We start from the raw sequence: 12604 nt of genomic DNA, 5'->3' as shown, positions 1-12604 counted from the left end.
TTAAATATTAAAATCAAAACATGCTTGCATTGGTTGAAGGGAGGGATGCACTTTAACATGCTAATGAATCTGACATTTACAAAGATCCTCCAATTGGTAAAGAAAAAAATGAAGCAAAAACAAAACATTCTGTTCATACTTTACATTGTGCAAATATCCATCTCACTTCTTTGTTTTTTTTTTACTGACAGCAGAAATGCACTATATTAGTATGGGTGGTGGTAAAGACTGGGAGGATGGATGACAAAGATGCAAACCAGTCAAACATGGGCCAGAGTACACTGCTAATGGTGTTTTGGTTATTAAGGCCATACATTTAACCTCTGTTGCACTGTAATCCCCTTATTCAAAGGCCACCCTATGGACCTTTGTGTCCACATTAGACTACCACATGAAACAATTAGGCAATGGTGAACTCAGAATGGTGTTTACAGCATGACAATAATGGCTAGAGAATAAAATCTATGACTTTTAAACACAATGGAAAATGGACTTATGAAATGACAGCGATGCTAATCACTTCATGACACTACAGACCAACATCCTTACATCAACATTACCATATGGGCCCCCCAATGTCATATATTCTACTGGTATGGACTGTAATCAAGTCACAATTTTCTGCAGCATTACAGAGAGCAGTGCTGAGAAGCACTGCCAGTATTAAGTACTATTAGAAGCTTTACTCATACACTTAGCACAAAATGTTGAGAAGACAACTGAGTCATCCAGCTGCATTGCAAAATGAAAGTCGGCAATGTTATCACATGCTATTGCATGAAAACAGAACAGAAGAGACTTCATGGTCTAAGTTTTTTAGCAACAAGATATTAACAGCCACTGAGTGTAATGTCAGTGGAAAAATCATGCAACATGGGTAACTGAAACAAGACACTATTACAATGACAAGTCAAATCAGTTTGCTGCAGAGCACATCCACTTGCATGGTAGCTAGATATCTGACAAGAAGAACAGCACAATGACGTCAGCTGCCGGATGCCTGTGCAAGGTGAGGGGCATGTCAAACACCCAATGACAGTTCTTCTCAGGGAAGGGAGCCTGGGACTGGAGCTGACACTAGAGAGTCTCCAAATGAGCATGTGCCAATCATACCTGAACACAGTGCATGTAACTGGGAGTATGTCAGGGGCAGGGCAGATACTGATGTCAAGGCACACCGCTTCTGTAGTACACAGAAGGTAACGTTTTGTCACCTAAAGGGCACCACAAGACGCTATCACATGCCAAGAGCTTTGTGCTCCTTCCAGGATTCACCTGACCTTCCCATTACAGTAAAAGGAGTCACGGTGTTTCCTGAAGAGATGCATTCCTGGGTGGCCTAAACCTGAAACCTGTTATTACCTGAGGAAGGAATGTCTTAGTTGCCAGGTTGACTTTCACAAAGTGATGACCTGTGGTACTTTACTGATGTTACGACAACTAAAAAGTGTATCCAAATAAAAAAGTCTAAAAACTATTCATTTTTCCTACTGCCTTAACTATTAAAAAAAATAAAAATTAGGTACCGAGAGAACTCACCTCAGTAATGTGTCAAACTCTAAAGTAACTATAAAGTCATACTTGAGTACTATTGCTATTAATATTATGGCAACTTGATATCAGTCTCATTTTGACAGGCAGTGTTTGTAAAACAGGCAAAGAGAGATAAGTAAAAGGTGCAAAAATGTTAATTCCATATATCCCTCAGACATGAAAATAAATTTATTTACTGTTAACAGAATAAACAGAGCAACTGTGAACTGTAAAATGCCCATAAAATAAAACAAAAGAAAAGAGCAGCTCATGTTTACATACCATCATGTGTATCATTGTTCATACACCATTCACTGTACCACCATCACAGGTGCATGACGTTTTCTTTAACTTAAGCACCTGAGAATACATGCACAACATGTATTTTTCACAGACCATCAGTTTGGAAGACCCACCACTACTGCATCCTACCTATCTAGCTAAAGCACTTATAAACTACTACAGAATCTTTTCTTAAGAAGTCTGCAGCAAATCTAACCCTGTGAGGATGATGGTGCACATCTCCGGTACTCCCCATCTTTTCATACTGTGGTGACCTATGGCTGGAAATGCCTCAGGTTAGTGCCACCAGTCAAGGGCAAGATGCCAGATTGCTTTCTTCCAGAATGTCAAATGATATAGCTCTCACGACAAATCAGAAGTATGGCAGAGACAAAAGGGTGATCTCAAGGTTTTGCAGTGACACATTATCTGCCACCAGACAGAGGCAGCAAGGAAGAAGCTGAATGACAGTTAAAGTCAGCTTGCCTACCATATGGATGGTAGTATTCAAATGTGAAATAAATCCTTCATGTTGACCACACCAAGTGCAAGAATACAGTGAGACTAAAGCAGCACCAAGGTGAGAAATGAAGGATATCACAAAGTAGAAAACAACATGAACAGAAATCAACAGCTTAAACAAATGCTTACCAAACTACTCCAGCTAAACAAGATGTGTATCCAGACCAAAAATAAAAACAAATACAGAATCATCTAATTAAGGTATGCTATTTGTATTGTTAATCTAATTATGACATCTGTCACCCAGTATGTTAAACAATCAAAACCCTGATTCGCCGCAAACTAACCAGATTCTACTTTCCTACAAGAACTAGACATGATCCAAAAAAGTAATCCTGCTACTTCCAATCAGACCGTCTTCCTCAGTATAACAATCACCAATTGCACGGCTACTGAGAGAGACTATTTTGAATGATTTGCATCTGAGAAATTAATTGAGGGTGAAGGGTCATAGAAACTAAAAGGAAGAATTGCAAAGAAAATAAATGTGATGTCACCTGTGTTTGGTACAGAAGAGGTACTAGTGGATCCCATACTGTTAGCCCTGGACACTATACTTCCATCCCTGGTTCTACCTGCAAGGAACACTGCATACAAAGTAAAACATTAATTGTAAACATACCATTCCTGACCAGATTAAAATACAAAGTGGTATACAGACAAGAAAAAAAGTTTATACTTCTGTAGAAAGATAAACAGTGATACCATTAACTGTGGTGACAGCAAAAAGTTAGAGGCCCTTCAGGTATGCCTTTCCCACCATGCAGCAGTGTCTACAAATACCTTCAAACACACCACACAGTCTCACTCTCAAAAGCTTCATACTCAGCAGATGGCTGAAGAGAAACGTCAGCAAGTCTCATTAGGAGTTTGTGCATTATTTGTATACATATACACACATACTTACATGTACACGTGTACAGTATATATATATATATATATATATATATATATATATATATATATATATATATATATACTGTGTACTACTCATATTTTTATGGTGTTTATAACACTCTAAACCATATAAAAGGTAATCCCAGTAACTTCAGGACATGAAAAAGGACAATTAATAGTGCAAAGAAACCTAAGACAAGAAACCAAATTAAAATGAATGCATTTGTAATAAAATATTACTACAGTTGAATTCATGCTAAGAACACATTTGTACCACGCTACAGGAAAAAAGAGGTGCACTTTGACATACAGAAATTCCTTACAGAAATAGAGTAGATTAGTGGAAAGCATTAAGGAGCAGGCCCCTAACACATTAGGATACTTTATGATATATGAAGAGGGTGCTCTGTTTCAAAGGCAACAATACAATCAAAAGCAATGGATCTAAGACATGACCTTGGTAAAGTCTGTATACATTTACAGAACAAGGTTAACTTGTTTATACAAATCAGACTGACAGGTACACAAAAAGCTTGCAGAGTTGTGTTGAATGTAGCAAAAATACCGCATTTTGCCATTAAACAGGAAGAAAATTCCACAAGAGTGGTGCTGGAGTGCTGAAGGCTATTTGTTACACACTATTTTATGGATATACTTCTGCAATTGCTTACAAAAAATGTCAGTGCACTACCAAGGGTTCATTTTACAGCATCAAAATCAATCAAATAAATAAATACCCCATTCAATGACTCAACAACTTCCATATGAAGTTCAATGCTGAAGCACTGTACACTGCTACAGCAATACCACATTTTTCTACTATTCAATCTAGACGATTAATGCAATCAAGCAAAGACAGAAGTAGGACTTAATATGTTACCAGTGGCAATGCACTTCAAGAAGGATGCTGTGTGAATAAGTGAATGTGAGCAGCACAATTATGGGAAAATAAACTAGATTAATTTGGGCTCTTCTGATCCTGTGTAAGCCTAACCGATCTACAGGAACTGCAGGAATATTCAAGGCAACAGAGTCCTGTGACCATCATGCCTTGCCATAACCCACCCTACAGTATACCTCCCCTCTCAAGAACAGCTAAGCCATTCAAGCCCAGGGTGAATTTATGAATATCCATTCAATTATCCAGGTCCCATTTAAAGGAGGATGGTGATCACACTACACAATCTGCAAAGGGGAGCCAATTCCAGAGTGGGGTGGCAGGGAGTAATTAATCTTTAGAGGATTACAGGGTCCTGAGCTGCATGGAAGGCAAGGCAAAGGTTCCCTCTGAACAGTCTACATGAGACAGAGAAAAATGACAGTGTTTCTAGTCTTTTCTGGCAGCTTATTGCTTTTAAGCTTGTAATCTTTAGTTAGGAAGCTCTGGTGTCTTTCCAATTGTATATGTCAAGTCAGGTACTTCCTAAAGGGGGCACTGTATTCTATAATCTGCCTGATCAGTGATGATAATTTCTTTGACTATTAGCTGCTCTAAGCACAAGGAATTTTTTTTTACTACTGATGTTACATGATGATGATTCATAGGAGAGTGAATTATCCTCCCAGATTACACAGTCTCAACTATATTTTCATTTTGCAGTGGCAGACGGGGATTTGATAATATTAGTTAGCCAGAGGTCTTGGCTCTTGGTCTGGATGTCAGAAAAATAAATAGCAAATAAAGTGGTCCTAGTACTGAGCCCTGCAGAACACCACTGGTAAACCTTCAGTCTCTCTGAAGCTGCCCCTGCTACCCATAAAGTGGGTTCTATCTTTTACCCAGCTGTCTATCCATCTTATCACATAGAGATCTACTGTAATGCATTCAGTATACTAACGATGCTACCATGGGGGGGGGGGGGGGGGGGTTGTCTCAAATGCCTTGGCTAAATCAAATCAAGTTGTGTGAACAGTGTGTCTGCTGTCAGCAGCTTGTTTTACCCTTCTGATGGAGTTCACCAGCTTCATTAGACAGGATCTACCTTTTGCAAAGCCAATTTGCTGCAGGTCTAGCCAGATGAGACTTTTTAATGACCACATTTATTAACCCAGTTGTAATATGCTTCATTTGTGGGTCTCTGAGAACCTGTCTAAGGTAATAAACAGGAAAGGCAGTAGTCGAGTAAGGTGCTGAACTATATTTTATTAAGCGCTTTTCGTTTGCTGTAAAAATGCAGACTTCTTCAGATAAGATACAACAGATGCAAAGTGCCTTATTTAAAGATTAAAAAAAGAAGTCATGAGACAAACAGCTCCAATCATGAACCACTAGTTACTTAAAAAAACTTCCTTTCTTAAGGACAAGTTGCCACAGTAACTTAATACACACTAATACATTCTAATAAATATAGCTCCTAAAAAAACTTATTTACACTAACAATTATCCAATAAAAATCAGCATACAGATCTTTCACGCTGGCATATATACAAATAATCAATCGGATGATAAAAAAAAACTGGAAAACAAACTTACAAAATTGATATAAAATAAATACATAATTAAATTTAATAAATATATTTAAATAAACTACTCTCCTCATCTTTGTAAGCTCTTTAGCTTCAAAATGCAACTTATAGAGCAGGTCTCATTTATGCCTGGAAAATTGTATGCATTTAAATAAATTTGCCAGAACAACTCTAAGTGTAAGGGCAAAGGGTCACCTCTGATATCAAGAGGTACTTGATCAATAACTTTATATTTAAACTTATGTTCCTTATATGTTGAAATATGTTTCACTAAGGCATTTTCTGTTTTGCCGCTAGTAATGGCATACTGATGTTCGTAAATACAGTCACGGAGTCTTCGCTCCGTTTTGCCAATGTAGAATGCTGTGCAACATTGGCACTTGGCTAAATATACAACATAACCAAGTAAAAAGCACCACAGTCGAGCTGGATATAGGCAAACAGTTTATTCAGTTCCACACACCGAACACAAAGTAAAAAGACCCACTCTTAACACTGTAAAAGTACAAGTAACATTTTCGTCATCAACTTAATCAGATAAATTTCACAATGCCATAATTCCCTTTATATAGACACACTAATTACAAATGAACTAATTAAATCCAATTAATCAATTAATGTAAACAACAGGATGTCATTAAAAACTGTCCTTATATGGTCATGTCAGTGTTAATTTAAAATCCATTTTACTTTTAGTTGATAAGAATCACTTTCATACATTAGAAAACACATCATATTCTTAAAATTAATTTTAAAACATTTTTTTAAATGTCATGAATAACTTACATTAAAATAAAATTTATTTAAACTGTAAAAATCATTTAAAAATACAAAAGATATATATATATATATATATATATATATATATATATATATATATATACACATACATACATACATACATACATACACACACACACACACACACACACACACACACACACACACACACACACACACACACACACACAAAATGCCTGAAGTTACGAGGTGCAACAATAAACGGACTTGTTCTGGAACAGAACCTATTTTACGTGGAGATATTACATGTACTGGCGGTCATCTTTCTGATATTATGAATGTTAAATTTGACTTTGCCAAGAAGCGTTTAAATTCCATCAACAATGGTAGTTTTACCAATATGCTTAATGACTTGGACTTTTATTTATATAAATATAAAATGATGGAACTGGACAATGCCTATTTAAAACACTGTTTAGATTTAAGAATTGTACCAAAAGGCTTAAGGGTTTGTAAATACCCGAACAATGTGGTTGAAGGGACTGAATTTTGTGAGGATTTACTGAATGCATTTGATCAGTGTGGTTTTGAAATAATGAGAGCTATAATTAAAAATAATACACATGAAATGGAGAAATTATATGATAAAATTGACAATGTTTTAAAATTAATTTTAAGAATATGATGTGTTTTCTAATATATGAAAGTGATTCTTATCAACTAAAAGTAAAATGGATTTTAAAATAACACTGACATGACCATATAAGGACAGTTTTTAATGACATCCTGTTTACATTAATTGATTAATTGGATTTAATTAGTTCATTTGTAATTAGTGTGTCTATATAAAGGGAATTATGGCATTGTGACATTTATCTGATTAAGTTGATGACGAAAACGTTACTTGTACTTTTACAGCGTTAAGAGTGGGTCTTTTTACTTTGTGTTCGGTGTGTGGAACTGAATAAACTGTTTGCCTATATCCAGCTCGACTGTGGTGCTTTTTACTTGGTTATATGTTTATTTTAGCACCATTTTATCCTTTTGTGGTGTTTCTAAATATACAACATACTTAGAATTAGTTAAATCTTTGTTTCAGTTTATACTGGGTACCACTGATGTAAAACGAATTAACAACATCAATATATCTGCAAAAGTTACATGATTCACACTTAAGCATACCTGTAACTTTAGGGATGCTTCTATAATGTTGTTCCAACAAGTTTGTCAAGTTTTTGCCCCTTCTAAATATAACTTTAGGGGAATTACCCAACTTGCCAAACAACGTAGGGTTATTTCTAAACAGATCCCAATTCTTCTGTATAATTTTAACTATGAATTGGCTATCCAAGCTAAATGTAGTGATGAAGCTCAGATGAAAATCAACTTCTACCCTTATGTTGTTACTTCGGGGGCTGTCTACACTCACTTGGTTATGTGCAGGAGAGTGAACTAAATCACCATTCTTCACACATAAAATAGGACTATAGAAATTATTAGTCCTTTTGAGTTTAACCTTTTCAGTCAAGGCATCTAACAGGTCCTCAGGATACCCACAACTTAGGAACATATATTTCAATGTTTGACATTCCCCAATAAAATCGTCGTCCTGGCCAACAATCCGTGCCGCCCTCACCAACTGGCCTTTAACAACTGACCGTTTCTAGTGGTGAGGGTGACAACTAGAGAAATGCAAAATGGCATTCGAGCAAGTGCTGTGTACTTTAGCTACAAAACAGTGGTTAACCCTATTCGTTTTTAAACTAATGTCTAAATAGGAAATTTCTTTTTGTGTTAAAAGTGGACGTGAATTGTATGAATTGGGAAGACTGATTGAAGTATTCTATTTTACCTTTTAATAAAATAAAAAATATCATCAAGGTTAACGTGTGTAGAATACTATGGAACTTTGTAAGTCCTTACGTTTAAAGACAAATTCTGTCTCCCAATAGGCCATGACTAAATTCGCTATACTAGCCCCACACACTTTTTGCAGATAATAGTCATTGCCGAACATGAAATAATTATTCGACAAGATGACATCTAAAAGTTCAATTACTAAGGAAATTTCTGCCTCTGATGCTTTGTTTTTCCTCAGCATAAAGCCCATCCAGTCAATGTCAATCATGTGGGGATTGCAAGTATAAAGATCTTTAACATCTACCATTAAAAAGTTATTCTCCTCTCTGTACTGTAGTCTATCAGTTTTTCTCAGAAATGACCAAGAGTCCTTACACACTTGATCTTCAGATTCCAAATATTTCTTTAAGATCGAATCAACGAATTTTGCACAGGGATAGGTAGCTGAATTACGGCCATCGACCAGAGGTCTCATAGGAGCGTCTACCAGATTTTTGGGATTCCAAAAAAAAACTGGAATCCCCTAGGATAAGACAAAGTCATGTAATTGTAAATATTTAGGTCAATCCTACCATCTATAAACAAATCATTTATTAAACTTTTAAACCTGTTGGTAAGCTCTACTGACCTCACTACGTGAGCTTAGTTGGTATGCAGCACTATCCAAGACCTTTTTCATCTGTTCTACATAGTCTATATGTTGTCCATTATTGCCTTTATCTGGTTTGCAAACACTGATATCCTGAGATTTAAAAAAAATTAAAACTCTTCCACTCATATTTACTAGTGTTATAATTAGTCTTATGACCATCACTTACCATGTGTCTGATATCACATATGTGTTCAAACACTTGTAGTAGAGGATGAATGGGGGGGGGGGGGTTTATACACACTCGGTATATGAAACCTATCGTCTTCAGGATCACCAATTGCTTCACTCATCATTAAGTAGAAATTCAATTTATGAGTGAAAGTCTTAATGTCCAAAATAGTCTTAACCAAGTTCAAGTGATGAGCAGGGACAAAGGTGTAACCCTTGGCAAGAAATTCCACAGTATCAGGACTAATGCTTACTGTGGAGTAATTGTATACTTTGAAGTCCCCAGTTCTGTTTGTAATAATCACTGGGCCCATGTTATTAATAGTATTGGCATCAATTCTCTCTTCTGTTTGTTGAATTTGCGATTGTTCTTGGTGTTCTGATATGGGTTCCTCTGTTTCGGTTTGGCCCCTGATGGATAAGCCTGCCGAAAATTCTGATCATCATGTGGGGTACTGTTGCCCTCCCAGGAAGAATTCTGTAATCTTTCACTTCTACGAACCTCCACGGGGTCAGTGTTAGTACCCAAAACTCCATTATACCCACTATTGTGGGATTCCTCCACGTGGTTACCGTTGTTAAAGTTATTATTACTGAAATTATGTGGAGCTCCCTCAGTTGACACTCTACCTTCATGGCTAGATTGTTGCCACACTTGGGCTAAAGAGGGTACAGGGTAAGCTGTACCTTGGTCGTATGCGGTACGATCTCGGAGTTTTTTTACTTTGTTAGCTTTTAATTTGAGCATATATTGATCTATACTCAAGAAGATCCAACTATACTCAAATTTGTAACGCATAAACTCTGTGTCAGCTTTTATGTTCAGATCTAAGTCTGCAACTTCTTTAGACAAATTTTCGACCCAGATATTATAATGCCGGACCATCAGTTCCAATAATTCAAAGCCTTGTTTGTCAAACAAAACCAGAAGGTCTTTATGAAATGCTGAATCCGCCACCAGGTCCTTAGGATACTGGTGATGGCGTAAGCCTTTTGGAACCACCTTTTGTTGAAGGCATTCTCGGAAATAAGATCTCTCTAATTGTAGTTTCTTTAGTTTGATCAATTTAGTATCTAGAGTATTTAGTCTAGTAACCAAATTTAAAGGCGAAACGTTACCTCCAGCCGGTTCACCTTCAACATCCACGTGTGCATCGCCAGAGAATGTAAAACCACCTACGAGCCAAGTAGACAGCGAAGGTAAGCCAATAAGCCCCGAGGTAACACCAGAATCAATCCGTGATGAAGTATCAAGCCATGGCTGTAAAGGATTCTGTTCGGTTAGTGGTGCTGCTGAAGCGACCCAACCTTGATAGTTACCATTCGGTACCAAGTCCGTGACAAGTGTACTTCCGATAACGGGTGCGAGTGCATTTGTCATGCCCTCCCTTTCACTAACTACTCTCAAATTCTCCTCGTTTCCACGACCTGCAAAAGTCACAGAACTCTGTTGGTTACTTGCTTGGTAACTGCCAATACTGTTTACCAGATATAGGGAGATTTTTTGATGTGAAAGTCTCACGAAATTCATGTTGGAATTGATCTAATTGATCCAAACGTGAAGAGAGTGACTGGATCTTAGAAGAGATCGTATCCAATATAGTGTTCACATCACTTTTATCCGCCCATGTAAGGGTTGGATTATGCCCTTGTGAAAAACTCTGGCTACTAATAAGTTTTGTAGGAGCTATATTTATTAGAATGTATTAGTGTGTATTAAGTTACCATGGCAACTTGTCCTTAAGAAAGGGAGTTTTTTAAGTAACTAGTGGTTCATGATTGGAGCTGTTTGTCACATGACTTCTGGTTTTAATCTTTAAGTAAGGTACTTTGTATCTGTTGTACCTTATCTGAAGAAGTTTGCGTTTTTACAGCAAACGAAAAACGCTCAAAATATAGTTCAGCACCTTACTCGACTGCTACCTTTCCTGTTTGTTATTTTCATTCAGTCTGTGCGGCCATTTGTGTTTCTCTAACCTGTCTAAGGTGATATGGACTCTACCAAATATGGATAGGCCACCACCACAACTGCCAGTGGGTCTGAAGGCATGACGGGGCAAAACCCAGGTATGGAGGAAGTGTTTTCTGGACACTTACACTACGTTTTAGTGTTTGCAAATACCTGGATGTTTTCCAAGTGCAGGAGTGCCTCAAGGTCAGGTAGCCTGATGCTACAAACTCTGGGACAAAGCCAACATAATTTGATCCTGTTTAGCTTTTGAAATATTGGCTACGCTGGAATGTTCATTAGATGGACTCTGTCAAAAAAAGGCCCCTGAGGACAGCAAAGGTTTTAGCCAGCATGAAGAAGCCTTCAAATGAGGGTTATATATCATTCTCTGCAAAGCAATTAGATTGTCAAGCTTCTTGTTCCATGCTGACGCACACAAAATCCCCTACAATGACAAATTTATTAGCAAATTGCCGAAATCAGTCTTTTCCTTGTACCTAAGCACCACTCTTGGAGAAAGATTTTGCTTAGTTTTTTTCTACATTTGTGACATGAATGGAAAGCTCTGAAATGTCTTTCAGAAAAGGGTGTGCATCATAAGTTGGTTACCCACACACGTACAACCACTACATTGTAGTTATATTCTTATGATGCAAGGGTCCTAAGGGCCTTGCCCGAGTTCCTAGCATCTGAAAGACAACTCAATGTCAACATGTCTTTGTCCAGTACAGTGAGCAGAGAATAAGTGTGTCTCACTATGGGGTCCCTGACCACTGAATATTTTTGTTTGTGGGGTGGTCAGATGTACTGGATTTGAGAAGGTTTCTCTCTCGGACGTTTTTGATGTGATACAATATTGACTTCTGCGGAGACCTAATCCTTACAAATCTTAAGAGAATTTGGTAAGGATTTCTTTTACAGTATCAGTGTAGGAAATTACATTATGTAATCTATCAAAGTAAGCTTTGCAAAGAATATTCCTATTTTTGAAAATACAGTAATGAAATAAATACAAAATTGCCCAAGATACCTTTATTATACCCGCAACTATTCATTATTCTGCAACAAATTTTCCAGAATACTAAACTCAGAGATCCATATCATCACTCATTTCTGCTCTGAAGGATGACTTTTGCAGTCATGGGAAATCACCTTCCTTTTGGGTTAGAACTTTTCACCAGGGTAAGCAAGTGTGTAGTATCAGTATGGGAAAGAGTGTGCTGTGAGGTGATGCAAAAGCACAGACATTCTGATTTTTTTTACAAGCTACCTTCGCAGTTATTTTTGGCAGGTCTGATTCCAACAGACAAGATCCTCCCCCAACACAAGATAATAAAGGTCCCTCTACATAAAAAGGCAAGACACTGGTTTATCAGTGGTAGGTCTTTTTCACTAGCATTCTTTACAATAAATATTACCACAGTCAAACAGAATATGTTCCAGTCACAACCTTGTATGACCAACTGCTTTCAATAACCCTATCAACTGAGATATAGTTTTGCTTGCGACACCTTGACACCCATCAAACCCTC

The 12604-nt window shown here is 37.2% G+C and overlaps 1 protein-coding gene across 4 annotated transcripts in view; it reads right to left on the bottom strand.

Annotated features, from left to right (window-relative positions):
- The window catches only part of MLX (MAX dimerization protein MLX), a 702906-nt gene that overhangs the window by 504393 nt on the left and 185909 nt on the right, over nt 1-12604 (bottom strand). For 2 of the 4 annotated variants that reach the window (XM_044054694.1, XM_044054695.1), the window contains exon 3: nt 2835-2924. The exons of the other annotated variants lie outside the window; for them this stretch is intronic. In XM_044054694.1, the coding sequence (XP_043910629.1) occupies nt 2835-2924 (90 nt within the window). The remainder of the gene's footprint in view (nt 1-2834; nt 2925-12604) is intronic. 4 annotated transcript variants of the gene reach the window in all.

The sequence above is a fragment of the Protopterus annectens genome, chromosome 13.part0 (genome assembly GCF_019279795.1).
Source record: "Protopterus annectens isolate FY-2018-M chromosome 13.part0, PAN1.0, whole genome shotgun sequence".
Classification (NCBI taxonomy): Eukaryota; Metazoa; Chordata; order Ceratodontiformes; family Protopteridae; genus Protopterus; species Protopterus annectens.
Note: the sequence above shows the minus strand (reverse complement) of the source record. Positions and strands in the feature narration are given on the sequence as shown.